The sequence below is a fragment of the Patiria miniata genome, unplaced genomic scaffold (assembly GCF_015706575.1).
Source record: "Patiria miniata isolate m_02_andy unplaced genomic scaffold, ASM1570657v1 HiC_scaffold_24, whole genome shotgun sequence".
Lineage (NCBI taxonomy): Eukaryota > Metazoa > Echinodermata > Asteroidea > Valvatida > Asterinidae > Patiria > Patiria miniata.
The window spans coordinates 14,264,443-14,292,392 of NW_024037063.1; the positions used below are offsets into that span (position 1 = coordinate 14,264,443).

General features: G+C 38.9%; 1 protein-coding gene across 1 annotated transcript; it reads left to right on the plus strand.

Annotated features, from left to right (window-relative positions):
* The first annotated feature begins 1,881 nt into the window (after positions 1 to 1,881).
* On the plus strand, positions 1,882 to 27,917 carry LOC119732447 (plexin-B-like). The gene is made up of 38 exons (XM_038205972.1): positions 1,882 to 2,598; positions 4,580 to 5,797; positions 6,311 to 6,434; positions 6,551 to 6,636; positions 7,089 to 7,214; positions 7,481 to 7,596; positions 7,934 to 8,066; positions 8,360 to 8,513; positions 8,964 to 9,063; positions 9,182 to 9,299; positions 9,891 to 10,025; positions 10,365 to 10,460; positions 10,617 to 10,728; positions 10,890 to 11,080; positions 11,557 to 11,711; positions 12,069 to 12,183; positions 12,718 to 12,854; positions 13,279 to 13,446; positions 13,945 to 14,032; positions 14,262 to 14,492; positions 15,108 to 15,284; positions 16,028 to 16,253; positions 16,710 to 16,852; positions 17,289 to 17,416; positions 17,553 to 17,618; positions 17,869 to 17,943; positions 18,434 to 18,500; positions 18,778 to 18,924; positions 19,010 to 19,166; positions 19,483 to 19,583; positions 20,544 to 20,643; positions 22,174 to 22,280; positions 22,560 to 22,709; positions 23,054 to 23,217; positions 23,410 to 23,557; positions 24,768 to 24,908; positions 25,166 to 25,240; positions 25,528 to 27,917. The coding sequence occupies exons 2-38, from the start codon at positions 4,646 to 4,648 to the stop codon at positions 25,642 to 25,644; spliced, it is 5,826 nt and encodes a 1,941-aa protein (XP_038061900.1). The 5' UTR covers positions 1,882 to 2,598; positions 4,580 to 4,645; the 3' UTR covers positions 25,645 to 27,917.
* Positions 27,918 to 27,950: the final 33 nt, after the last annotated feature.

Here is a 27,950-nt window from a genome sequence, read left to right on the forward strand (position 1 = left end):
ATCTGCATCATTATAGTCGGTAAAGCATCCCAGGGGAAACATCACACCAACTTAGAGAGAAGACAATGAGAAGAAATTACAGTTTTAGAGGTGGGAGGAAAATCAGGCAGGGACTGAAAATCCAATCCACATATTGACCCAGTAGCCAGGAATTTTTCAGTGTGTGTGTGTGTGTGTGTGGGGGGGGGGGGGGGGGGGGGCTGGAACATTTCATGGGGGGGGGGGGCGTCATGTAGATCAATGATAATTTTTTTAGAAACTCAAAATCTCAGTGGGGGGGGGGGGCTGTCGTCCCCCCCCCGTGGCTACGCCACTGCATTGACCCAGGCGGGATTCGAACCCGAGTAACAGCAGTGGAAGGTGAGGAAAGTACCGCTACGCCAACCTGACTCCCTGACAAGTAGAAGAAGACCTATTTTCAGCAGTCTGGATAACATGTTAAAACCATAGCAGGATCTTTGCAGGATCTTCAAAGATGGCTAGGCTTATTTATGAGCTAGAAGGTGCAGACCAGGAAAACAGGTCTTATACAAGCGAGTGAGGTGCAGACAATGCGCACACTGACTGAGAGGGTAAGTGGTTGACATAGGACCTAACTTAAAACTGTACTCGGACAGAGCGTTATCGGTGTCGTTATTGATGTAGTAAGTGTTGGAGTGTCTGCTTTGGCAGTGCCGACCAACTGAAATTTTTAATCAAATATCAAGCTAATAAGTGTTCAAAAATACTTGATGAAACAAACCCGAACCAACGTTGACATTAATTTTCAATATCTGTGTTTAATTATTTAGTGTTTCAGTGGTTGCCTTAGTTGCAAGTATGGAAAAGAATTTAAGAGCAAGGAAAAATCTGCCCTGAGGCACAAGAGAACGTTTCCAGATGGTTAAGATGCTATGTAGCTGCATGGAATTCCTCACCGAACCCTATAGACCAGGCACAGATGAGAAAGCATGGCGATGACATTCTTCCAGATGGATCTTTTCAAACAAGATGATATAGAAGTTGTCCAGACTCTATTATCAAATACAAGGTAAAAGTATGAACTTCGTAATGTAGTTGGAGCGTTTTATCCGGGGATTACGAATGACCCAAGTAAAGTAAATATGCTTTGAATCAAATTTAAACCAGATATCAAGGAGCGCAACCATTTTTTTTGAAGAACGAGGCACATTGTTCTCGATCAGTTTGAATCTTTTAACAACGTAAATCATGTTAATGACATTAACAAGTTCAAATTAATTGTATGGGGTAACTTCTTGCTACGTTAGAGGAAGTCAATCTCTATGCTTAGACAGGCCATCCTTAAATGGAAGCAAAATTCTAGTTTCCCTCAGCTGTCACCAGAATATTGGCTACATCAGAAGCCTTTCCTCTTTTTACCTTTCTAGTGAAAGCACTATCTTTGCCGATTAACCCTGTGATTTACCAGGGTTAACGGCTGCAAGCATCTAGCACTTACAATGGATTACGAAATATTCCATACCTACAGGTGTAGCATATACACCAAGAGCCACAGTCAGCCCAACAAGGTCAAAAGATATTGTCCAGTAACAGGAGATGACACAATACCCACTGGTAACTTCCATTATTCGACCTATAATAAAAGACCATTCAAACGTGCAAGTTGTGCCACCATTTGACCGGCTATTTGACTGACTATCAACGCCGTGACTGATGGAAATCCCGCCTGACTGGTCATAAAATGATATTAGAATAAAATAGCAGGCATCGATGGTAAATTTGCAGTGGGATTCGCGATCATGTACGCTCACAGGTAACTTGAATTCTCCTTGTATTATACGCTTTTGCTGTCAGTGTTTGCTAAATATTGTCGATGAAATGTTTAAGTGGAGTTTAATGTTAGAGGTAAAATATTACCTACCTTATGTTTGGTCAGGCACTTAGCAAATCTGCTCGTCGAATGCAGAAAACGGGTTCAACACTTCTCCGTGCAGAGAGCAGGTTTAGTATGGTCAAGGGACGAGAGATACACTTCAGTGAAAATCATGCTACAAAATAATATAGGCGCAATTATTAGATGCATTATGGCGTACTCCTAGCTAAATCACCAACACCGTGACCTAAATAAAAGGCTCCGATTGGCTCAAATTGATGAGAAGGCGTGAAAGGTAGTAGTAGTACTACTAGTAAGTCACCTACGTTGTAAAAGTGGATTATGATTGGTTGATGGACCTGATGCATTTTGTTGCTGGATGTAGATCCGTGCACGATACATAGAGTGATCTAGAAATACATGTCTATAAAGGTAAACGTAGAATTGATTAAAATCCACTTCGTTTCCTTCTTGATTCAGTTCAGGAAAAATCATAGGAATCGCTCGTGTTCAGAGTGTTAACAACTCGGACTCCAAAACCTACGTTTTTATACCTTTCCAAATGAAATGAAGTCTAATCGACCCTCTCTGATATCGCAGTAGTCGGAGTAATCTTTGGAAGTCACTGCCAATTGATTGATATACATGTACTCTTTTGGCTCGCAACTAATGTGTGAACGCTTCTGATCTTGACTGTAGCTGAATGGTTTACATCTGGACCAAAGAAGCTGCATGTTGGCCAACTGGCAACGTACCAAAACCTGGTAAGTTTCTCTTCAAGGGGTAGAACACAAATCGTATCAGTAGTTCGTCATTTGAGAGGAAGACATTTTAGGCTTTTAGGATTAAAATCAGGTGCAACAATTATCCTAAATATGTAAATACTAAATCACAAAACAGGATTGGGTTCATCAAAAATGGCCAATCCATGCGAATGACATTTAAGCGAGTTAGTTCTACATGCATTGGTCATCTGTGGTGTAATTTAAGTGTATTATATATCGGGTCGATATAATAGCCAGAGGCCACCAATACCAAGCAATTGAATCAATGCAGACCTACGAGCACAATTATTTATTTGATCGTTTCCGCCTTTCGTGAACTGTAGATGGCGCTCTAGCCTTTATCAATGGATTGATCTATGCGTGGGTCATCCTTACAAAAAAGTACAGGTTCATGTAATAAACAGTTGAGATCTTGCTAGTTCACTAGTACCCGGAAACCCCATTCATTGAGCAATATACGAGAACGCATCCTATGAAATGCTTGCATAAATTATGGAGGCCACTATAGCCCATAATAATGTTATACAATGTAGCATAATACTGACCGGATAGCGGGTAGAGAACACAGGCCAAAATGATCTGAACGCGATCTCGAGGGGCTTATCATGTTGTTGAACAGACAATTTTTCGTCGTTTTTCTTTCAATCGTCGTAGTTTACTTTGTTAAACGTTGTGGTTCACTTTAAACGATGAAAAAAAAACCAACGATGGGAGCATGAACTTTCTAAAACACCATGATACGTGTAGGCAGGCCTATAAAAACAGTCTTGCAAATCTATAGAGATGTATTTAAATTTCTAGAGTGTTCTTGCTGTACAGTGTAACATGCTAGGCGCATCCAAATCGATGGACAGCTCGGAAATTTCGCAGTTTTGTGCGGCAGTTTGTAAATCTACTCCATTTTTAGTGAGAATCGATGCATAAATGAAGCCGATATGCCAAAAACGAAACCGCGCACAATCAGTAACGCACATTTAGTTTTACACACTTAAGAAACCGCGCCTAATTGTCGGGTTTGTTCACTCTTATTTTCCATTTAGAGACCAAGGGTGAAATTCAGGGCAATTGTCAGGGCTACAGCCTGACGATTTCCGCGTGATAGCATTCATGCTGATACATTTTTAACGAGACTTTTGAATGTGCTGTCGTGCTACTTTCCAGTATGCATATTACCCCGAAAATCGTTACCTTTCTTTTTCTTGAATTTAACTTTTTTGGTGATAAAAAAAGAAAAGAATCCGCCTAACTTTACATATGGATTTGTTACAAACGGCCTTATTCGCTTTTGTTTTGCCTTGGATAGGCATGAGTAAACATATTCTGCAGTCATTTTACTACGTTACAAAGAATGCACCCCAATATGGCCGCTACGCATGAGATCTATTCGAAATATTTTTAACCTGACAATAGCTATGGTGAATAGTTTGGTCTTAAGAGGCGCAAGGGCAGCCCTGAATGAAACCTCTTTGATGGATTGAGGACACCAAACCAGAATTTTGTTTTGTGTTATTGTTAATACAAAACATACATATTTTGAAATCGTCAGATGAAAAATCAATACATTGACGAGCACGTACATATCTTTTTATAATTATCAAACACGCAAATTACTTTGTGCGGTAACGATCATGTTCAAATCGTGGTAACGATCAGACAAATTTAAACACAATGTTTTCCGGATATTAACTCTGGTGGCAGGGAGATCTGTCTGCGGTGGGCATAGTCGCACTTTTTTTTTTTTAGGACATTGTACATAATTATAACCCTATGCGGACGGCACACTTCCCGCTCGCCCGTCAGTTTTGTGTTTATTTTTCAAGGCATTTGATTTTTGTTGTAGTAAGTTCATGTCTAAACGCATGCCTCTGTATTTTGGGTAGTCATATGTCAATAATCGTATAGGCCTAGTTTAACCAAGTGGAGTAAAAATAATGTTTCGTCTCCCCTTCGTTTGATACAGATTGTTCAGGCATAGAATCTACCAGGGTCAAGCTCGTCGACTCCAACAAGAACATCTGTGAATTTTATGAGAATCATGGAGTCCCATGGGCTGAGACATAACGCCTTTCTGCTGTTAGTCTGTCTGTCTTTGAGCATCACCTGTATGAGTGTTTGTATGGTATCTGCTGAGTGGTCTGGGGATCTGTCAGACTATGAGTTGGCAAGCTTTGACAATCCGGACATTTTGGGTGAAAATGAAAGACGTGCATCAAAGTTCAACCACTTCACCTTGAGTGATCATGGCGATGTCTATGTTGGAGCTGTCAATTGGTTGTACAGGTTGAGTGGTAGTTTGGAAGAGATACAGAATGTTACAACCTGTGATGACAGCAGGCAAGATAGTGTGATGCCCTGCCACCTTACAAACAACTACAACAAGATACTGGTAGTTGACAGTACTCGGCCAAACAGTTTGATAACCTGTGGTGGTGTGTATGAGGGTATTTGTCAGTTACGACAGTTACAGGATATTGGTGTCGAAGTGCAAGAATCAATTGAAAAAGTTGCGGGGTTTGAGGATTTAACTACTGTTAGTTTGATTGCTCCAGGAAGAGGTAACAATCAGATGCTTTATGCTGCTGTTACTTATACTGCAGTTAATAATAATGGAATGGGAATCTTTCCAGCAATCACAAGAAGGAGCCTCCTTTTGGGAGGAACATATTTAAGTGCACCTGACGATACAGATACAGTTCCTTTCATCGCAGCCGCTCAAAATGTTCTCATCAAGTATGTTTTAGCTTTTGGCTACAACGGCTTCACATACTTTGTCGCCTCCCAGAAAGAGGACTTGAATTCTGCCCAGTATGTTTCTAAGATAAGCAGAGTCTGTCAGCGTGGTCCCAACCTAGACGCATACACAGAAATTACCCTACAGTGCAGTGGATCAGATGGCAGTGTGTACAGCTTGGTGCAAGCAGCTCACTTTGGACCAGCAGGACCTGATCTAGCGGTATCATTCGGTCTCACTGCAGACGAGCAGGTGCTGTATGCTGTGTTTGCCAAGAACCAAGGAGCTCCGGGTACCAGTGATGTACCCATCGATCACTCAGCATTGTGTGTGTACAGGATGACGGATATCTTGGCTGCCTTCAGAGAAGCAGTGCGGGGATGTATTCAGGATGGAATTACCTACTCTGTTAACTATTTGGAGAGTTCTTTCTGTAATAGCTTTCCGGTAAGTCAATAGACTGAATATATTTTCTTTGTTAGATTCACATTATCACTTTGCAAAGAGAGCGAGTTGTAGTACATACATTTTGTAATTAACAAAAGTTACCAAATAAACCAATAGATGGCATCCAGAGATGCCAATACAGTGCATTAATTATATCATAACGTGTATACCCGCCTTGGTGCGATTGCCTCACTGTGTACCAGCACCGGCAGGATTGAAACTAATGAGATTCTCGCAGATAACCTGTTATCTTGTGTTCAACCTTAAGGGAAAGCGTGAATCCTGCATAGTCAAAAACAAATAAAGTTTATGTTCGGGTGGGGTGTCAAAAGTAAATTCCAAAAGAGAGTCTTTACACATTAAATAATTAATAAATGATAACATTTATTTCAGCCGTGTGACCCTTCAGAAAAGTATTTGTCATAAAATCAAAATATCCAAACTTTTCGACTTTTATCAGTGAATGGGAGTTAAAACTGACACATAATTGGCATTTTTATTCACAATCCACAGACTGTTAGGATCGAAGACCGATACTTTTGCATTCCTGTAACGGCAGATGTTAATCAGGTGTCACTGTTCAAGTCTGCCAAGGGCATCGATCCAGTGCCATCTACAGCTGTGCTGGAACTTCCAGGTAAACACGTTTAGCAAATGCCTTAGTCAATGACTATAATTTACAATTTGTCCGGACATTACAAACTTGCTTCATTTGAAATACACGTATGAACGTAATACACGTATGTTCTTTAGGTACTCTGATGTCATCCATCATCACCAGCATTGAAGTCAACCACACCGTGGCTTTCATTGGAACATCAAGGGGACATCTACTGAAGGTAAGAATTGCATGAAAATCTTGGCTTAGAGTTGTGTAAGTCATACATTTGAACATCCAATTCCTGTAGATACGTCAAACTCAAATACTGAGAATACTCAGGAAATATATGTTCATTAGGCTGTCACGTGTGTCTGCGTATAAAGGTCAACATTTAGTGAGAAATCATTAAAATGCACCACAAACATGCACAATAAGGTAGGATGAAAGAAATGCCTAAACGCGTGTTAACTCTTTGCTTTTAGAATGTGCTGGAGCCATTTACAACTAAGACAATGCACAATGACGTCGAGTCTGTACATAATTACATTTTGGCTTATCAATTCAAGCGGGCACTATATGTCAAGCCGATCAACACTTGACTGTACGAGTAACTTGTTATATTTCAAGCTAGTTAATAGTAATCCATCCTGTCAATAAACATATTGGGTATGTCTTGTCTTCCTAATTCAGGTTCAAATTGAAAGTAATACTACAGGAAGATTGTATGAAAGAGTTTCTCTAGACACCAGTCCAGTACTGACTGACATCAAGATCAATGACACAACTAGAGTGATGCATGTGCTCACCGAACAAAAGGTATGCTCAAAAAGTATATTGTGCATACTATTGTCTTAGAAAATATTGGACAAAAAGTTTTCGGGCTAAACTAAAATTGTGAAAGTCTGATTTGAAAATGCAGTCAATCGCAAAAAAAAACATAGCCTAACCAAATTGCTGTTGAAGGCAATGCTAATGAGTTATGAATGGAGCGGATGACAATGCTTTGTTTGCACGTAAATATATGGTCATTTTGTTCTAGTAATAGTATTTGCGCTCCTCGGATTCATTGTTTTCCCTTTCAGATAATCAAGATGCGTGCTGAGAATTGTGGTCGGTACACAACCTGTGAGACGTGTATTGGGACTGATGCAGGGAATGATGGAGACCCATACTGTGGATGGTGCACTCTGGAAAGGAGGTCAGTCAAACTCTATGTCTCGCTCAGAAATGGCTGGTTAGTGGTTCAGCATATTGATTGTCAGCATACAAAAAATACGTATATGGATTGTCCAAATAAATTCATTGTTTGCCCAGATAATTATATTATCTTTTGTAAAGTGCGGGTGTTTTAACCGCGAAATTTGTGCTATTCGTAGGAAAATTAATGTTTCGTTAACTGCAAATGTTATTCCAGAATAAAACAACTTGAAGGCAATGACTAAAACGATGTAAAATGGATCAAACTCATTAACTTTCTTTCATCTGAATTTGTTTCAATATCTCACCACCTTTTTAACTTTATATTATTCTCCTAGATGCACAAGATATTCAGACTGTCCATCACCTGATGTGTCTACTCGTTGGTTGGCCTACAATGCTGCTCAGTGCATCAATATTACCAATGTAGCTCCTTACGACAACCTGCCAATTACCGTCACAGAGCAACAGGTGAGAGTCGGTGTTTTCCGGTATTACTGAAGGCATGAATAAGGTTTTCTTTTTTGACACTGCTGTATTAGTTTCAGTCAAAATGTGCGTCTTGCTTATTTTTTTTTTTAATTGTTACCGAAAGTAATTCATTTAAACTGTATGTAAAAACATCCTTTTCTGGTGTTATGTTCGTGCGATCTTTTTAATAATTTGGTCTGTGTCATGTAATGATGGCTTGATTTGTTCAAGATATAACTTCAATGTTGAGAGAAAATTCTAAAACTCAATGTTTCTGTTGATCTTTCTTATAGATAACCCTGACTGTGCAGCAACTACCCGATCTAGGGACCGGTCAGAGTTATGAGTGTCACTTTGGGTCGTTTGAATCTCCAGCTACAAAGAATGGTGAAGTGCTTGAGTGTACGTCACCTCCTAGTGATGGCATACCAGCCATTCCGCAAGGAGGTATGTACCAAAAACACGTGTATTATAGTCATAATGTGAACATAAATCAAACATTAGCTAACCCTCCTACTATTTAAGAGGTCACAAACGGTCAAAATTTTCTTCCTCACCTCCTGGCATACCGTGTACAAACCAATGGGGGTCGTGACCAATATTGACCCAAGTAATAACAAGGCTCACACGGCATGTTTCCATAGGAGAGATGAATTGTATGTTTCATTGTTAATTCATGATAACAAACAAACGAATAAGTAGGTGTGTTCTGAATTATAGTGCCCTTCAACGTTTTGTGTTACAATTGTATGTGATCAATCGGAGCAAACTTTGTTATGTAGTCGGTCATTATAATGTGATCAACTCGTGATTAATTGATTACTAGGCATGTCTGACATACTCACGCGCACTAACGAGAACCTTTAAATTCAATATAATTTTATATCTTTTGCTTAGATGATGCAGTGCACGTTGATTTGAGTGTTGAGTCGTCTGAAACTTTAGTTCAGTTTACTGACACTGACTTTTACTTCTACGAGTGTTCAACTCATACCTCGTGAGTATATATGCTAATTTTTCTTTGATGTTTTTCGACTTGGGTTTCCTTTTGTTTAATGGATTTAAAATGCATTGTTTCCCCCTTACCATTGTGTGCCGTTTGTTGTTTTGCATAGTTGTGTGTCCTGCGTTGGCAGTCGCTGGGCCTGTGATTGGTGCGTGTTTGAGAACAGATGTACTCATGAAAGCTCCACATGCACAAGACCTGACGAAATCATCATAACTGGAAATAATGTAAGAACAAACAAATGAAGTAAAACAAGACAGTATGAGAAGAAAATGTAAAGTTTTACGCTTATTTCCATTGAATCTCAGTTAATCGTAAAACTCCAGGTTAAGAACCTACTCTTCATAACTGCTCTGAAAATTGGAAAACAAACAAACACCAATTGTGATATAGCCCCCCAGCACCACTGTCGCATAGGTATAGGTAATACCTGGAAATTAATCAGCACTTAAACAATGTGACCATCATAACTTTGAATGGGCCTTATTCCCGAGTCGGCCATATTGGATTGAGAGTGAGGTAAAATCTTCATTTTTGGGAACCTGTGTATAGTGAAATATAAGCAAGTTAATTACTAATTAATTCCAGTCTGCTTCAGTGAATAATTTTAGATTTAAACGTTCCCGAATGTTTAAAGCCACATTAAAAAAAATACATTAAAAAAGGCTGCATTATGCCTGCAAAAATAGTCTGGCGCCATCCCATTCAACAGTTAAGAATTAATTATATATATTGAGGGAACTCAACAAAAATGGCCAACTCGTGAATAAGGCCCATTGGAGAACACGTAAATGTTTGTCCTCTCTTTTCAATTACAGAATCCAACTGCTGCTGCTGTGAAAGGACCTGAGTTTTGCCCTCAGCTGCTGAATCAGACTGCTGAAGAGTTGCTTCCTAATGGCATTATGAGGAGAATCACTGTCATGACTACAAACCTGCCAAACGTAGCTGAGGTAGGTGTATCTGCAATGCGCTTAAAAAACTTACTGATCTCTTTAAATGAAGTACCACTACTGTGCTTCAGTGAGATAAAGATTTTCTTCGTCTTTCTTTCTAGAGATATAGAGATTTTCTTGCGTTATCGTCATGAGAGTGCATTTGCACCTGTTGTTTCAAATTGCTTGATGAACGTACTTCCCTCACCGTCTATCCATGAGTGGGTCAGAGTCAAGCTAAAAGCCATATATGTAATTATATTATGTGAAAGGTTCAGTCTGAAATCACGTAAGGTATAAAAAAAATGGAACAAATTGAAGAACTTCCTAATGCCTAACCTCATGACCCGTTTGCAGATGTTAAGCTATCAGTGCAGCTTGGATGTAGAGGGATCACCACAGGCTGTAAATGCAGATCGTAATGGAGATATAATCACATGCCGAGAGAAGGCTGTAAGTATTTGTTTGTTTTTGATTTTGTATATATGCTTTAATGATCAAGCTATTTTTTTTTTAAGAATAAAAAATGAAATGGGAAATTGAAGTGGTGTGTAGTTTTTGGTGAGGAAGTGCTGAAAGATTACCAATATATTTTTTTCTGTTCAACAGTACACGTATCTTTCGAATGATGAGCCTGAACTTGAAGTGAAACTGAGTGTTTCATGGACGGACACGATCAGTGGTGTTGTGCACATCCTGGACGACATACATGGATTCGATGGTAATTAGAATCAGGACCCTTGCTAAATAATACATTGCCAAGGGTTATGTTTATCATCCAATTACATTCAAATTTAGCAAAATTGCAATGTTTATCAGCAACACCTTCTTTATCAATTTACAAATGATGATGATTTTAAATTTCCGCCTTTCCCCTTTTAGTGACCCTTTACAAGTGTGAAGTCCAGAAGCCAGACTGCAGTCGATGCGTTACTGCCCGCCCTGTGCTTGAGTGTGTCTGGTGTGGTGCCGTGCCATCTGAGTCTGGTGTTTGCAAACTGAACGAAATCTGCAGTGAAAACATGGTTACTTTGGACAATGGATTGAACTGCCCTGATCCAGTCCTTAGCGAGGTGGGTGTGACGATTGATCTACACTTGGTAAACTTTAGGAATAAAAGTGGACAGTCGACACTAATAGGCCTATAGCTTCGAAGATTCCTATAACTAAACAGTATGTGGATACTCAACCGATATTCAATTCAATTCAATTCAATTCAATTCAATTCAATTCAATTCAATTCAATTCAACATTTATTTCCAATTCATACAGACACTTTATGGTAATAAATATGTGAAAATTATCTTTTATAGGTCTAAGTTTGTAGTTTACAATTGGAATTAACAACATCGCTCAACAATATTTAATGTTATTACACTGAAAGTGGGCATTTCGCTCAACTTGTGTTGTACAAATATTTGAGCAAACGTTGGACCTTAAATTTAAATCATCTTCCCGGACTCAAAGGATTCCATGGACTCCAAGCAATTCATGCCAATACAATGTTGCTTACTAACATGTTGCTTGTCAACGTGAACTCATGTTGAAGGTGTTTCCCTTGACTGGACCGATTGAAGGCAACACAGTCATAGATGTGATGGGAACTGACATCGGTCGGAGATTCGAGGATGTCGTGTCAGTAACGGTTGGGGATAAACCTTGTGATCTAGCTGGATTGAACTCAGACTATGAAATTGGAGCAAGGTAAGAATATGGATTACTCTTGTTTATCAGTGTATGTTTTATCAGTCAATTTTCATGTCAAATACTGTTTATAATTTTGTATGAACAATTCCAATCCCGAAGCATTTATCAACTATGAGTTTACAAAATAAACCATTCACTTTTTAAAAACTGTTTTGGTCATTTTCGATTTTAATCGGTAAGTTTTACTGGGAGAAATTATATCATGTCATTTTAGATCAGATAATGTTTTGTTAAATGCAAAGCAATGTTGAATTGCTATTTTAACTTCGCCTCATTGCTACAGTAAATCTTCTGTGTGAGAGTTGATTTGGTAATAATCTGGAAATTGAAATGAAAGTTACACTTTTCGTGCAGTGTCAGCTGCAGAGCACGAGCAGAGAGTGAAGGAGCTGAGTTGGTGACATTGACAGTCACAGGTGCAGATGGTACGATGCAGCACAGCTCAGGAACAGTCAACTTCAACTTTAAGGTCAATATTGATAATGATGATTTTCCCCAATGGTAAATAATCTATGCTACCTGCTGGTTATTGGGCTCCGTGCACAAGTATTCCTTCAACGGCCAGGGAAAGGGAGAGTTGGGGAGACTGGTTCCCGGTCCATCCACTGCGTATTTCGAATAATCCAAAGTTATTGGGGCGAGGATTAGTGTGGGAGACCATCGCCTAAAGGCTGCATCCGAATCAGCTGTCTAGAGCTAGGTCTAGGTCTGCGCCATGCGCCCATTGAAAATACGCGGCGGTGACGCGCTGACAAGACGTAGCCTTAGCTCCGGAAGCCCGTTTCGGACACGGCCTAACTAAATTCTCACGTGCGAAGACGCTATGGCTTAGCTTTGTGCACATTCAGGATAAATAAGTCGTGTGTACGTCTCGCGCAAATCAGTACAGAACGCACACGCGTTGTCCCGGCCAAGACTTTTTTCAAGTTGCGAAATTGATTGCACGGTTTAGCCATTCTAGTCAAGATTACTTTATTCTCACCAAATTGTGTTTTGTTGCCAGCATCCAGCGATTACAGCTTTCCAACCCAGCCTTGGCCCAGAAGCTGGTGGAACTGCAGTGAGTGTGAATGGTACAGCCCTCAACACAGGACGGGATATCGAAGCATTCATTGGTGACAATCCTTGCAATATAACGGGGTATCTTTGCTTCTCTTTTGGTTTTCTTATCTTAAAGGTTTCGTAAATTTTGTCTGCAACATTCAAAACGTCTCAATATTGGACAGTGATTATGTTGATTGCCTCGCCGCCATGGCTTGTTTGAAACTGGTCCGAAAAGCAAGTTTATTTTGGTGTCAGATATCGCCGTATCCAGTATTATTATTGGTGGCATTAACTGATCTTCTTAGAATTCTTACAAATGCGTTTTTGAATAAACACAATTGTAATATCGGTTGGCATATAGAAATTAAATCACGAATATAACACTGTAAATAAAATCGACCTTTTCATCTGTGCCAAAATAGCTACGACATGAATTTGTGTTTTAAGAAATATTGGGATGTCAGACAACTTAGCGTTTGTGTTTCACGAAGAGCTTTCAATTCTTTCCATGATTTCCCAGCCAACCAGTTGAATCTATGTTAGAGTGCACGACCACTGCTGCCCAAGTTGGATATAAAGGTGTTGTGAAAGTCTCCTTCGATGGGGCCATGAGAACCTCATCAGATATGTACACCTACACTGAAAATCCTACCATCACCGAGGTGTCTCCTCTGAAAAGCATCATTTCGTGAGTCTCGTAACTGCTGTCTTAGTAAAGCTATTTGAAAAGCTTGCACCATTCCAAACTTATTGGACAAGAGTTAGTTGAAACTGTCAAAATTGTACAACGGAAATCACAATCTTCCGATTTACAAGGACAAATGAATGAAATTAAATGAAATGAAATTCATGCCACGGCATTAGTAAAATTTGTCCACTTTTGTGCTCAGTGACTCGGTGCTTTTTCTGAATTTCCGAAGTCTTGCAACCTCCAGGGACATTGTTTCATTTAAAAGAAATTTAATAAACGGTATTTGTTGTTTTAGAAATGCGAGTTAAACAATGCAACTTGAGCATAATTTGCAAAGTGCAATGTAATGCATTATTTTCTTCGGTGGTTAAGGTTGTGATGTTGGAATGAATAGCAAAGTAGCAATATAACTTATGGCACCGAACTGCTGTCGACTTTCTCTTTATTCTTTGTTGTTTTATTATCATAAAATATATTGTATTTCTCAATTATAAGGGGCGGCCGAACACTGACTGTCACTGGGACATTCCTGGACACCTGCCAGAATCGTCAGATTTTTGTTGGAGACAGCAGTAATAAGGAGGTACAAGCAGCACTGACATCAAGACACATAAGTTATCTTTTGCTTATTATTACAAAAAAAGCCTTAAAATTGCAATACCTCTGAGTACTTTCTGCACTAACAGTGACCAAGGCCATGGTCATAATAAGAGCCTGCACGTGAAATGCAACAACAAATTCGGTAAACATAGACCAATCATTTATATATAAACACTATTCAAAGGTCGTCTTTGCTCTCCATTATTTTCTAGGAATGCAAAGGAGAATCTGCAACAGAAATGAGTTGCATATCTCCCAACATAACAGCCCTGAGAAGCATCACAGAAGTCAACGCGACCTTTGGATTCATCATGGACGGGGTCACCAAGCTATTGACATGGTCTGAGGTCAACGACGTCGACTTGGAGTATTTTCAAGATCCAGTGTATGACGAATTTGAGAATGGGATGCAGGAAAAAGTAGGAGAAACGCTAACAATAAAGGTGTGTAGTTAAGGCTCCATGCGTTTGCCCACATATTGTAGCCGGTGAAATTAAAATCGAAACAAAATCAAGTTGATGCTCAACTTCCATTTCTACACCTGATCGGGGACTCAATACAAGTCTGGTATGTTAGGATTGGGTTAAAGGGAAAACAACATTTACAAACATATAAAAGCTGCCAAATTATAACGAAATACCTTACTGGACTGTTAATGAATGACAGTCTAAATATCCTGTAAAATTCTGGCACCTGGCATGCTGTCATTTTCAAGAAACTTGTATTTTTGAAGCAATTTCCAAGTTAATCCATATTTTGTTTGCAATTGATTATAAACACCTATATGAACGGGTACAAGCCAGCTAGACTGGTTCCCTGACACTACATTTCCCCGACGTCTTTAAATCACCCCGTTTCATCATAAGTGGGGTCAGTGAACCAGCCTACAGGAACAAGATTGCTTTTCTTGGTTTTTCCAGCATCTACGAACCCAAAACTTCGAACAAGTCATTGTAACAGTATTTGCTATAAAAACTCGCAAAACAAGTCATAACGAGATGTAATGAATGAACTTTTCACTTGCCGTTTTTGGTGTTTGAAATTCGAAATTGTTTCAGGGCGAACGGATCAACAGTGCAATCACAGAAGAAGAAATCATAGTCAGGATAGGAAGTGACGTATGTACAGTCAGCTTGATTAGTGAAACAGCCTTAGTGTGTACGCTACCAGAAAAAGATCCTGGGCCTGGGGACTTCATGGGTGAAGACGATGAGAAAGGCCTACCTGTGGTGTGGGTAAGTGTAAAGAAAACACATCAAAGGCATGTGCCCATGGCAGTGTTTAGTAGAATATAAGCCATTATATCAGAATAACAGCCAAGTTGTTAACTATTTTTGTGAGTATATAAGCAACATGTTTTCAGTCTCTGAAAGTCAAAATGTTGCCGACATAGTTACTTATTATAAGATTTGAGGCTTTGCATGGTGGGGTATCGGTATCGTTTCGGTTTGCGGTAATACCATGTGGTAATAACTACTGCTTAGAAGATATTAGTTCTGAGAAGAACTTGTCCTGCTTATTATCAACTTTGCTCAGTAGTTTTTGTTCTGTTAAGAACAGTCCTGCTGTAAGTTCTATAGCTGTAAGTTTTGAGACCAATGACAAGTTCGTATAGAACTTACAGCAGGACTGTTCTTAACAGAACAAAAACTACCGAGCAAAGTTGATAATAAGCAGGACAAGTTCTTCTCAGAACTACTATCTTCTAAGCAGTAGTTATTACCACATGGTGTTACCGCAAACCGAAACGATATAGTTACTTATTATCCGAATAGAAACAACCCAAAGTGAAAACGGTCTCCTAAAAATGATACCTCAAGCTAATTGTGACAAGATTTGAGTTTGTGATATTCTGTCTAAGATTTCCATATTAATACCTTCAATATTTTGAGGCTTTTACACCGGAGGCTGTTATAATATTTGAAACTAGCAATTTTTCAATGTTCAACTAAGCGCTCATCTATTTATCTCCATTCAGGTCCAGCACAGTAACCTTAAAGTCCGCATCGGTTACATTCAGTACCCGCCTGATGTGCCCCCATTCGTCATTATTGTCTCGTCAATCTGTGGAGCTATCCTGGTGTGTATTCTCTTTGTAGTGATATGTTTCGGAGCTCAGGTGTATGGAGCTAAACGAGAGGCCAGACTGATCGTGGAAGACATGAGAGCTTTAGAAGCAGATCTGGCTGATGAGGTCAGGCAAGGTAAACAGGTCATAATCAAAAATAATATCAAGTATATGCAATTATTGGATCCGCTCTTACATTAAAACCAATTGGCTTGGCAAAGTCTGTTGTAAATAAAGTACAAGACTTCATCCTGCTTTGGTGGTTTTTTTTAATTGACTCGCAAATATAACCTGTTTTTTAGAATTCTTTTGCCAAAGAACATCTTTTATATTGAAGTTAACTTCATGTACAAGCGAAATATGTAAGTTTCCTAGACCGTTTTTTTGCAGTTACTTTTCAGCCTAAACCTCAACCGTCTTAAGTGATATTAATTAAGTTGTCGTAAGTTACAAGAATCTGCAGGACAAGTCCTTGCAAATATTTAATATATCACTGTTTGTCTTTATATCAGTTGAATTCCAACCATCATTTTAGCTATATATTGCACGTTAGCAAAAGGCAAATAAAAAACGTGTGAACTTTGTCTTGCAGCCTTTGCTGAGCTTCAGACCGACATGACAGATCTGACCAGTGACCTGGAAGGGATCGGCATGCCGTTTGTCAGTCATCGCGAGTATGCCACCAACATGCTGTTCATTGGCCAGGAAATCACACCAGATACCGAAGATGAAGAGGTATGCAAATAGAGAGGACATTGAATTGAATATTACGCACTTTGAATGTTTCCATTCGTGGCAATAATGGACAGATTAAATGCCAGAGGAGGTATAGTAATACCTAAAAGGTTAATTTCCTGTGAGGAATGTCACCACAAAGGACAGACAACAATTTCAAAGAAAGAACAACAATTGCGGAGGAAACGTTTTGACTATCACGTAGATTTAGATGACTACAATGACGTTAACTACTTTTAATAACAATCACTTAAAATGAACACAGCTAAAACAGCAGTGTTTACTGAAATGTCAGAAACATGAACGTGGTGTAACTTTGTTATATTGAGGTAATTAGTTTTCTGGAAGAAATCGACTGTTAAATCCAATTTTTATATTAACTTGTCATCAAATGTTGCCCTTACGTTGTGACCTCACCTTATATCTGTCTGTCCAGTACCCCAATGAGCAAGTGGAGAGGGCCATGGTCAAGTTCTCTCAGCTGCTTAGCAACAAGAACTTCCTCCTGCTCTTCATCCAGACACTGGATGCAGAAAGTAGTGCCAAGCTCTCCATCCGAGAAAAGTAAGATGAATTCAATAACCTTTCAAATTGATATTTTTTGTATTCTTCTTCTTGCAACGACCTACTAAATTGACGGGTTTTGGAATGTACACATTTGGGATGACTCTAAAATTCAGACGTATGGTTTTCTTTTCAGGCAATCCATTGCATCTCTGCTGACGGTCTTGATGGTTCTTGAGAATAAACTTGTCTACTTGACCGAGTAAGAGACTTGAAATTGTCCATAAATGTTGAAAACTCTTCAAAGATATTACTTCAAGAATAGTACAGGAAAAAAATGATACAACTAGAAAATGGGATTTTTAAAAAAAAATTGTTTCCCTCTTTTATCGTGTTTTTGCTTCGTTTCCCCTAAACACCTCGCAGACTAGTGTGTGCTTTTTTGGTTTAATTCAAGTCGGGACTACAGTACATCTAAATACTTGTTTTGCCAAATTCTCTCCATTTTACAGTGTGATGATAACACTGATGACCCAGTTGATTGAGGACGCAGCTGATTCTGATCGCACCCGTCAGCTGTTCTGCCGGTAAGAAGTAGACCATCAGCCTGGGGGTTTGGTCGGTATCAAAAGAGGGGAATAATGCTCATTGTGATTTTTGGCAAGGTGTCACCCTTGTAGTTGGAAAATACGTATGATAGCTTGCAGCAGTGGATGCTGTTTTTTTTGGAAAAAACGGCGGCCAAAATATGCTTGTTGCCAATATATTAATCCGGTAATAAGCATATGGCGGCCATTTTGAAGAAAAAAAGTGATAACACCCAAAAAAATGCCATCGCTCACACTGCAAAGCTATCACACATTTTCCAACTCTAGATGTGCATACCTTGCCAAAAATCGCTATGAGCATTGCTCCTTTCGATCATTTGATACCGGTGGCCCACTTTGTGGATCGAAGCTGATAGCCTAAAAGTCATGCTCATCTTTCTGTTCTTTGACTGATTGTTGAAAATTGTGCGAATAAAACTGAAATAATTTGTTCATAAAATCCTCACATATTTTTGTTTTGACTTTACAGAACGGAGACCATGCTGGAGAAGCTGATGTCAAACTGGGTTGCTCTGTGTCTGTATGACCAGTTGAAGGTAAGATTTCGATTGTGAGTTTTAAGAAGACTTAAAAGTTGTCATTTCTACCGACCAGACAAAATACACTGATCAGTTAAGATACAAAAACAGAAAAGCTGAGCAAAGCAATGACGATAATTTCGTGGGCTGACGGGAAGATTCGTATTGGTTAACCAGATCACGAATACACTCAGTTCAAAATTATGCGATCCGTTTGGAACACTAAATACAATATCGAATACCTGCCTCCTTGGCTGATTTCTTATCGATCTCCTGTTCATTTTTATCTTCATAGACTGACACAGCCTACCCCCTGTTTGTGATGTACCGAGCTATCAAGTATCGCAGTGAGAATGGTCCCATTGACGTCATCACTGGTCGCTCCCGCTTCTCCTTGAACTATGACAAACTTCTTCAAGAAGATGTGGAATTCAATGCTCTTGTAAGTGCTAGATTTTCATGTCACACATTTTTATCTAGAAATGTACGGAAAGCAAATTCCGAGTTTAGTTTGGTTGTCTTTTTAGACTCTGACGGTTGCTATCGATGAAGAAGGGGATGTCATCAAAGAAGTCAAGGTGCTTGACGTGGACACCATCTCCCAAGTCAAGGAGAAGATCTTAGATGCCATCCATCGCAATCATCCCTTCTCCGAGCGGCCCAGTGCCAGCCAAGTCAGTCTTGGTATGTTAAAACCGCTCAGTATTCGATAATCAATAAAGTTGGAATATACAAGTGAAGAACATGAATTCTATTCGTGGTCCTGTACTTTGAAAGAATGGGCAAAACATTTGTGAGCGTTAGATTAGTTTGATTAATTATCTGCCTAACTATGAGGATTTCTTGAATCGTTTTTGATTTGACGTTGAGAAGAGGGTGTCTTTCGTTTGCCTAAAATCCAAAATATTTGTGACTCTTTCCTTCATACAATAATTGACTTGAATCATTGACTTTGAAGTCGATATTTTCAGAAATGTTTTTTTCCCATTAACCATCCTAGAGTGGCGTCATGGAAGAAGCGGTAAACTTGTCTTGACTGACACAGACATGAGGCCATTGACAGACAAATGGCGTAGAATCAACATGCTCAAAGACTTTCATGTATGTATGATGTGACAAGCATATTTATTAACATGAATATATACCGATCCCGCAAGCTCGGTGGCCGAGTGGTAAGACGGCTGCACTAGAAAACAGGACGTCGTGGGTTGAGTCTCACCCAAGTGATTTTTTCCAACTTTCACTTGGGAAGATAGGCCTTGTGCATTGAGTATACAGTGTTTATACGTCCGAGAAGTGCAAGACCTAATATTGATGAATATAAACTCTCTGATCATAAGTCATTTGACCGATCTTATCCGGTAACTACAGGCGGCAGTAATAACAAAAAAATGAAACAGGACAATGGGAAATAATTCACTTGAATCAGATTATCCTCTCTTTTTGTGGGTCTATTTATGCGTAAGTTAATTGAAATAAAGATAATCTGATATCCGAGTCTCTTGTGCACATTTCCTCCTCTCAGAATTTGAGATTGACTAGAAACAAAGATATTTATACAAGTTGGAAAAGGCTCTGCTTGCTCAAGGCAAGGGCGGATCGGGGGGGGCCCCCCCCCCAAAAAGAAACCAACCCAATGTATTATTTGAAGTGACGTAGTCATAAAGTCAGGCACTGCACACACCATCATCTTTTCCTCAAAAAAAATTGGTTAAAGTGGTCAGAAATTGCCTCGGATCGCACTACAGAGCATCTAGAATCCACAAATTTCTAGAAACCAAAAGTTTGGACCCAATTTTTGTGGGACCAAACATTTGTTTTTGCCCCCCCCCCCCATAACAAATTGTGTTCTGGATCCGCCTTTGGTTCAAGGCATGTGTCACTGAAATGAAAAGTTCGTGGTTGGCATTCTCGATTCAATTCAATCTTGTTTTCAACTTTACAGTCTTTGCAGTATTGCTCATGCCAATTTAATATTTAAAAGAGTTGCTTTGTTAGGTTGCGTTCAAGTCTTGCATTAGAAGATATTGTTATAATCTTTGTTTCTTGGTAATTAAAAAGGTTGGAGACCATGCTCTGGTGACTCTGGTCGAGAAGCAGGACGTCCCGAATGCCACACTCTCAGGATCAATCCTCAAGGTGCAGGGCTCGGCTTCTTATGGTAAGACTTGAATCTCAGTCAATCATTGAATGATAGGATGCACACCTAATGGGATTTTAGTCCAAGAAAAAGGTGGCCTCGAAAAATTGCGATCATAACACAATTTCCATTTGTGTTAAAGTGTTTGAAAGTGTACTGATAATACCCTCTTTTTGGAAGACTTTAAAATTAATATCAAATGAAGACAGTGAAATCATGTACACTGTAAAAAATGTTGGATAAAACACTGTTGGACAATGTAATTTACCCAGCATTGGCAAGAAATGCCTCATATTGGGTTGAAATGGGTAAAAACTGTCAAACTATTGGGAAGAATATGCCCAAGAGTGTAGGCAGTTGATAATTCGACCAGTGTTGGTCGAATTATCAACCCATTTTGCCCAATTTTTTTTTACAGTGTACCCGGTTAGGATTATATAAAATGGCGGAAATACTTTGTTAAATTCTGAATTGCGTGCAACTGCATACAAGTTAATTGAAAACAAATTCCATACTTTGTCTATGCTGTTGGCATGCCTTTGTATCCCACCGTGGGAACGTCTGACTCAGCTCTGAGTACAATACCACTAAGGTCAGAATGCCAACTGAACCAATGGATCGAATCAGTATGCCCTTGTGTTACGAAAATAGCACAAGGAAGTTGAGAAAAATATTGCATCCATGGCTGGATGCACGTATTTTCATCCGTCGGTAAATTCATAAGCGATACATGTATTTGCTATATGGTAAATCCAGAGGGATATTATTTTTTATTATTTTGAATCTTTGACATGAACTAAATTTTGAAATTCAGATCATGTCGACTGTACAATCTGAATACATGTAACCACTAAAACAACTCGAGCTAGCTTGTGAAATAAAAAGGGGCAAAACTTTTGGTTCCAACTCTGAAATCAACAAAAAAATGATAAGCAGAGAAGGCTGCTTACTAAACTGCTAACTAAACTTACCCATTCACGATTCTATTTCTTGCCCGATTCTAGACCATAGGCGTAGCCAGCGGGGGTGGGGGGATGGTGGTGGTGGGATGGGGGTAAGGGGGTATTTATCCCTCCCCCAATATTTGGTGTAAACTGCCCTTGCCATTCATATGCCCTTTTTTTCACCAGCACCTCCCCCCCCAAATAATTTGTAAAGAGTGCCCTTTTTTTTTTTAAAGAAGTGCCTTTTTTCTGAACAAGTGCCCTTTTTAAAAAGAAGTGGTGCCCTTTTTTGTGCCATCAGCCATACAAGGTGATTTTTTTTTAAATTTCACGCATGTAGCACCCTGAAAAGCACCATATATTGTCCGTTAGTGTGCATAATCGTCGGCTTTGAACAGCGCCCCCATCGACAGATGGTACCAGCCCCCATCCTATTTCAAAGGATTGATTACAACATTTATATCAGGCCTACAAATCTGGAATATGACATTGCAAAACAAAATCAAGATGATACCAGTAAGGCTTCTTTGATAGAATCCCTGAACAGATTGTCTACAAGTTTGCCAAATATTAGGATGTTAATACCACTTTTTTTTGTCTTCTGCAGTAAACATTAGCTTTGATGAAGATAAGCTCAGGCGCAGGATGAGTGCCAAGCGACGTTACACCATTGCTGAAGTTGAGGCTCAAGAAGGAATCAGAGACTGGCATCTTGTAAGGAAACAACTTCATCCTTGTACTCCAAATAAATAAAGTCTTAAAGATCTTAAATGTTCCTTATTATTCGATATGAAGAAAGGTTCAAACATTGTCTAAGGGAATTTAGCTTTTCCATTTTCACAGAGCTGACCGAGGGAGTCATTACACAATTGTCTTCATTTTGGCACTTTTTTGTAATTTGTAGGCATGGTTCTTAACGATGAAAGAAAACTGTTCAAAGGGTATACTTTGAATTAGTGATGCATTTCCAGATCTAATTGCTTGATTCAACAGACCCAGGAGGAGGAGTGGCCTACAGATGAGGATGGACATCCTAGGAGAAAACGAGGAGGTTGCATCTCACTGGATGCTGTCACCTTCAGGAATAAGGTTTCTCGTCACAGGATCAAAGAGATCTCCTTCCCTAGACTTCTCTCCACAAAGGTAGGAAAGGAGGGAGCGGGAAAGACCAAATACCTTCTTATTCTATACCTTAAGGGATTAAACATTTCTTCTACAAAGTAAAACTTATTTGAAATGATTGTATTGTCATCAGATTAACAGTGGCTTAAAGGGAATATTGATCGGTGCATGACTGTATTTGATCACCCCCTATAAAATTTGAGCTCAATTATGCTGCTTCTGCTTTATCTTGTTACTTTGAGGAATTTATGATTATGATTTTCTTCGTACACGTACTGACTTAAAATTCTCTCCATTGCAATTAGTGTCAAGAGGAAGCCTAGGCAGCATTATGTGAGTTAACTATTGGTTTTGCTTTAATACAGGGCATCGTGCAGGAATATGTGGATAACATGTTCCAGGCGATACTGTCAGCGAAGAGCGCCCCCAAGGCCATCAAGTACCTGTTTGATTTCTTTGACAGTCAAGCCTACCGACATGACTTGTCCACCGCGGATCCTGACCTGGTCCACATCTGGAAGAGTAACATGTAAGTGAGATGGATCGAAAGACAAGACTGCCCAATGTGTCATTGAGGGGAAGCTTTGTATTGGTATAGTGCAATAAATATGCAAGGAACCCATGTAATCTTGAATGTCATTACCCAGCACGGCTGCACAATGTTTTGTTTAATTCAATATTCAGATAAGTAGAATTGAGTCTTCGATGTGCTTTTTTACAGTTTGCCATTGCGTTTCTGGGCAAACGCCATCAAGCACCCAGACTACATCTTTGACATCCGCCCATCTCGCACCGTAGAGGCCAGCCTGGATGTCATCGCACAGTTGTTCCATGATGCGCACGATACCAAGACCCACAGACTTGGCAGGGTAATGATAGAAATATCAATGAAGCAATCAGGGAAACATCGGGACCTGCTATTATGCAGAGCTTGTTGGCCATAAATAGACTATTAAACCTTTGAGGATACTTTGCTGATTATCTGAATTAAATTTACCCCCCCCCCCCCACGCGAATTAGTCCCCCCCCCCGCCCTTCGACGCGAATTAGTTTTTCCCAAACAACTTGGTATGGATGGTTGTTTAACGCCCTCTACGATGCTTTTATATACGTACTCCAGTATAAATGCCAAGAATGACTGTTTACTGTCGAGCCCTTCAGTGTCTCAGTGGGATAATGCCATGGTTTTGAGATCGGAGGATGCGAATTCAAAACCACATTTTCCCATTTTTTTCTTTTCAAGAAGGAATCAAGAAGGCTCAAGAAGGAATCAGAGACTGGCATCTTGTAAGGAAACAACTTCATCCTTGTACTCCAAATAAATAACATCGGGACCTGCTATTATGCAGAGCTTGTTGGCCATAAATAGACTATTAAACCTTTGAGGATACTTTGCTGATTATCTGAATTAAATTTACCCCCCCCCACGCGAATTAGTCCCCCCCCCCCCCGCCCTTCGACGCGAATTAGTTTTTCCCAAACAACTTGGTATGGATGGTTGTTTAACGCCCTCTACGATGCTTTTATATACGTACTCCAGTATAAATGCCAAGAATGACTGTTTACTGTCGAGCCCTTCAGTGTCTCAGTGGGATAATGCCATGGTTTTGAGATCGGAGGATGCGAATTCAAAACCACATTTTCCCATTTTTTTTCTTTTCTAATATGCGGCGTTGGATATTTTATTTTAAAAAGGGAAATAAAGTCCGAATTTCATTAGGTCTGAATTCATTCTTTTTTTCTTTTCTTTTATGTATGTTTTTTTCGTACTTTCCGGGAAGTCAGTCCAAAACAATAACTACGGGAAACATATGTAGGGACCTGCTACTATGCAGAATTTGATTTACCCCCTCCCCGACGAGGGCTATATTTTGTGGTATTAATCTTTGTTGAGTTTTATGAGTAAGTTTAGAAGATTGGCATTTACCTCAAAAATATGCGACAAGTGCCCAGCTTGTGACAATTACTAGCAGGAGAAAAAGTAATATCTCAGCAAACAAATGTTGAATTACCTTCACAAATACTTATCGTGGGAATTGGGAAAGCAGAACTGATCAGATGCTCTTTGCATAAAAACAGGAGACGTCTATCAACAAGCTACTGTACGGCAGAGAGAAGACCAAGTACCACAATGACGTCGTCTCCTTCTTCGAAGAAGTTGAGCAGTTGCCTCCAGTTCCCACCCAAGAACTGAACAAGGAGCTGTACAAAGCATGCGAGGTAAATATTCTCCAAAACATACAGTCGTAGTCGGTAGTAAATAAAATGCTCAATATCCAGATGAACTTATGTCATGACAGACTATACATCGGCAATGACATGCATGTCTCGTGTTCGTTGCAAAGTAGTTGTACGACTTTAAAATAACAATAAGGAGTGGATCTATGTTTGCTCGTCAATCTGTTTTGATTGTAATTACCAGTTAGTAGTGTCTTGATGTTGTTAATGACAGAGGATCAAATTGTTTTTGCACGTAGAATTTCACTGGTCTGTTCAGCAAGCTGAGCACCCTGGATCAACTGTGGAAACTCGTGCGAAGATTCAAGCAGAAGGTATTTCCTTTCCCTCATAAATGCTGATCACCAGATTCCAACATTCTTATTTTTAAATAATGCACAGAAATATGTGGCAATCCAAAACCAGTCAGATACTTATAGTCACATTCACAGCGATTGAGTTGATTTCCTCATTAAAAAGGTCCTGCTGTTTTAATGTTTTCCCAAGAATTTGTTAAAATTTAACAGAACCTTACAAAATGTAATAACACTTTAAAGCATTTTTTTTTCAAAATGTCAACTCTAAATTGATATTGAGTCTGTTTTATTCGTCTTGCATGCAGCTCCTGGATGAGATCGAAAACAATGAGCGATGCAAGGACGAGAATCTGGATGGATTGTTGGAGGAGATTGACAACATTCTGTCTGAGGAGCCTGATGTTGCTGACGCAGCTGTGTAGATCGAGGGATTGTCAAGCTAAAAGTCTAGCTTCCCTGATGAATATAGTGAAAATCAAATCACATCTTCAGTTAGAAATAATGCAAAATGCAGGATTCTCCAAACTTTTGTACCTATGATATAATTACCGCATCTTCTTTGCTTCCAATTCTGTAATATTTAACTTTTGTACTTACCTCATTTAAGTACAAATTTTAAAACCACTTTCTTCTCATGATTCGATGATACAATCATTAGAATCTCGTGGAAATAACTCCGTACGATGTAGACTTTTTCAATAAGGTAATCTAAAAGTGAAACGCTCAAGGAAGCATAAAGCATGTATTAACATATAACCAGGTTTAATTAGTGATTGGTGTCGGGGAAAAACATTGATTTTTCTTACTCGTAATATCCTCATGTATTTGAAAGCAAATTAATGATCCAATTGACTTTAAATGTATCATTTTACACAGACATTATAATACGTTTTCAGAGCAAGAATTCGTATTCCGTACGTTACGATTACAAATTGCTCTTAGATGATGAATTATGGAATTTGTTTGATATATTAACATATTTTAAGAAAAAGGATTTTGTTGTAACAAACCAATCCTGTACACATTGTTCATGTATGTTTAGATGCAGACATTTTGTGTGTACAAATGCCAAAACCAATCGAAATGTAATTGATGATAAAACATACCATTTTTTTCAGATTTAGCGTAACCACTAAAATGCAATGAAATGCCGATCTCTTTTGACAATGCATAATAGATTATGTTATAATGAAAGCTTTTTTTTATAAGGAAAGAGTGTTGACTCAATGAAAGACTTAGAAAACAGTAATGAAGTTGTACATGAAGATATCTGCATTGTATCACGAAGTAAAGTAATTTTTTTAGTTTATCAATTTATTGTACAATTTGAAATATTACACAGTTAATTTGCATAGCAAGAAATTGTTATTGAACATATTGTAGATGAATATACCCGGTTTTCAAAACAACAGAGGAATTTGTTAGAGGAAATTAATTTTCCACACATTTAATATTTCATGTATGGTTAAAATTCAGACATTTGTGACAGTGAGCAATCTCTCTAAAAATCTATCGATCGTAATTACATGATTTACTGTGGAGTGTCTTGATGGAGGAAAAGTGTTGAACGGAAAGCTTTCAAAGTAATGAAAATGAATAAGACTGATGTCAATTCATTTTATTTTGTACTTGGGGTAAACTTTAACATTTATTTTGTTAACTGATACATATTCTAGGAATAATATATGGTGATTTGATTTGGCAGTTTTAATGAACATGTAGCTGGGACCCATAAAATCTTCCACATTTCGTCATTTCAACAGTGGTTTTTGGTGTTTTTTTAAGGATGTATATTTACATAGAATAAACGATAGTTGTATATGTACGCAGGGTGATCGATATAATCGTTTTACAATTTATCAATTTACACAGTGAACTCAAATATTATTTGGTTGTCAGTTGGTTTATTTGTTTGTTTGTTGGTTTTTTGTTTGTTGGTCGGTTGGCTGACGTGTTGGTTGGCCCACTGGCTGACTGAATGGATGATTCGAGGGTTGAATGGTTGTTAATTTTACAGATTACTCAGTATATTCCGGTGCGTTCCTTTTTTTTTTGCATTTTTATATATAACGTGTTATGTAATAATATTTCGTTAGACATATCGAAGTTCATAATGCCATTCCATCGCGTGAAGTTCGTCCATGTTACAGACCTACGTAGTTAGAGCCTACATTCCAAAACCTACAAAGAATAATCAATGATGTACACAGAATAATTAAAAGAGCCGTTTTAAAATTTATAAATGTACACAGTGAACTTATATATGATTTGGTTGTAAGTTGGTTTGTTTGTTTGTAGTTGGTCGGTTGGTCGGTTGGTTGACTTGTTGGTTGGCCCACTGGCTGGCTAAATGGATGATTCGAGGGTTGGTCAGTTGAATGTTTCGGGAATGAGGTAATATTACAGATTACTCAGAAGTATATTCAAGTGCGTTCATTTATTTTGCATTTTGGGGTATTATGTGTTATAAGATATTATTCTATTAGGATTGTCGAAGTTCATTATGCCAAAACCGTCGCGTGATGTTCGTCCATGTTACGGGCCTATTTAGTGACATTCCATGCACTCAACAATAACGTGTTACTTGTTATTGTCATCATAAAGGAAATGAACAAAACCGTATAACACTGTGGGTTTTTTTTTCGTGATCTGCTGATTTTTTTCTGCAATAAACGTCTGCTTGAAATTGCTTGAACTCTGCTCTGTGGCTTCCTTTACTCGAATCACA

What these genes read in the sequence shown, in the direction of transcription:
- LOC119732447 (XM_038205972.1), top strand. Translation starts at nt 4,646, where the DNA reads ATGAGAATCATGGAGTCCCATGGGCTGAGACATAACGCCTTTCTGCTG. An exon ending in AGCTGTGCTGGAACTTCCAG is followed by an intron (nt 6,435 to 6,550) that starts GTAAACACGTTT and finishes TATGTTCTTTAG; the next exon opens with GTACTCTGATGTCATCCATC. An exon ending in GAGACAGCAGTAATAAGGAG is followed by an intron (nt 14,033 to 14,261) that starts GTACAAGCAGCA and finishes ATTATTTTCTAG; the next exon opens with GAATGCAAAGGAGAATCTGC.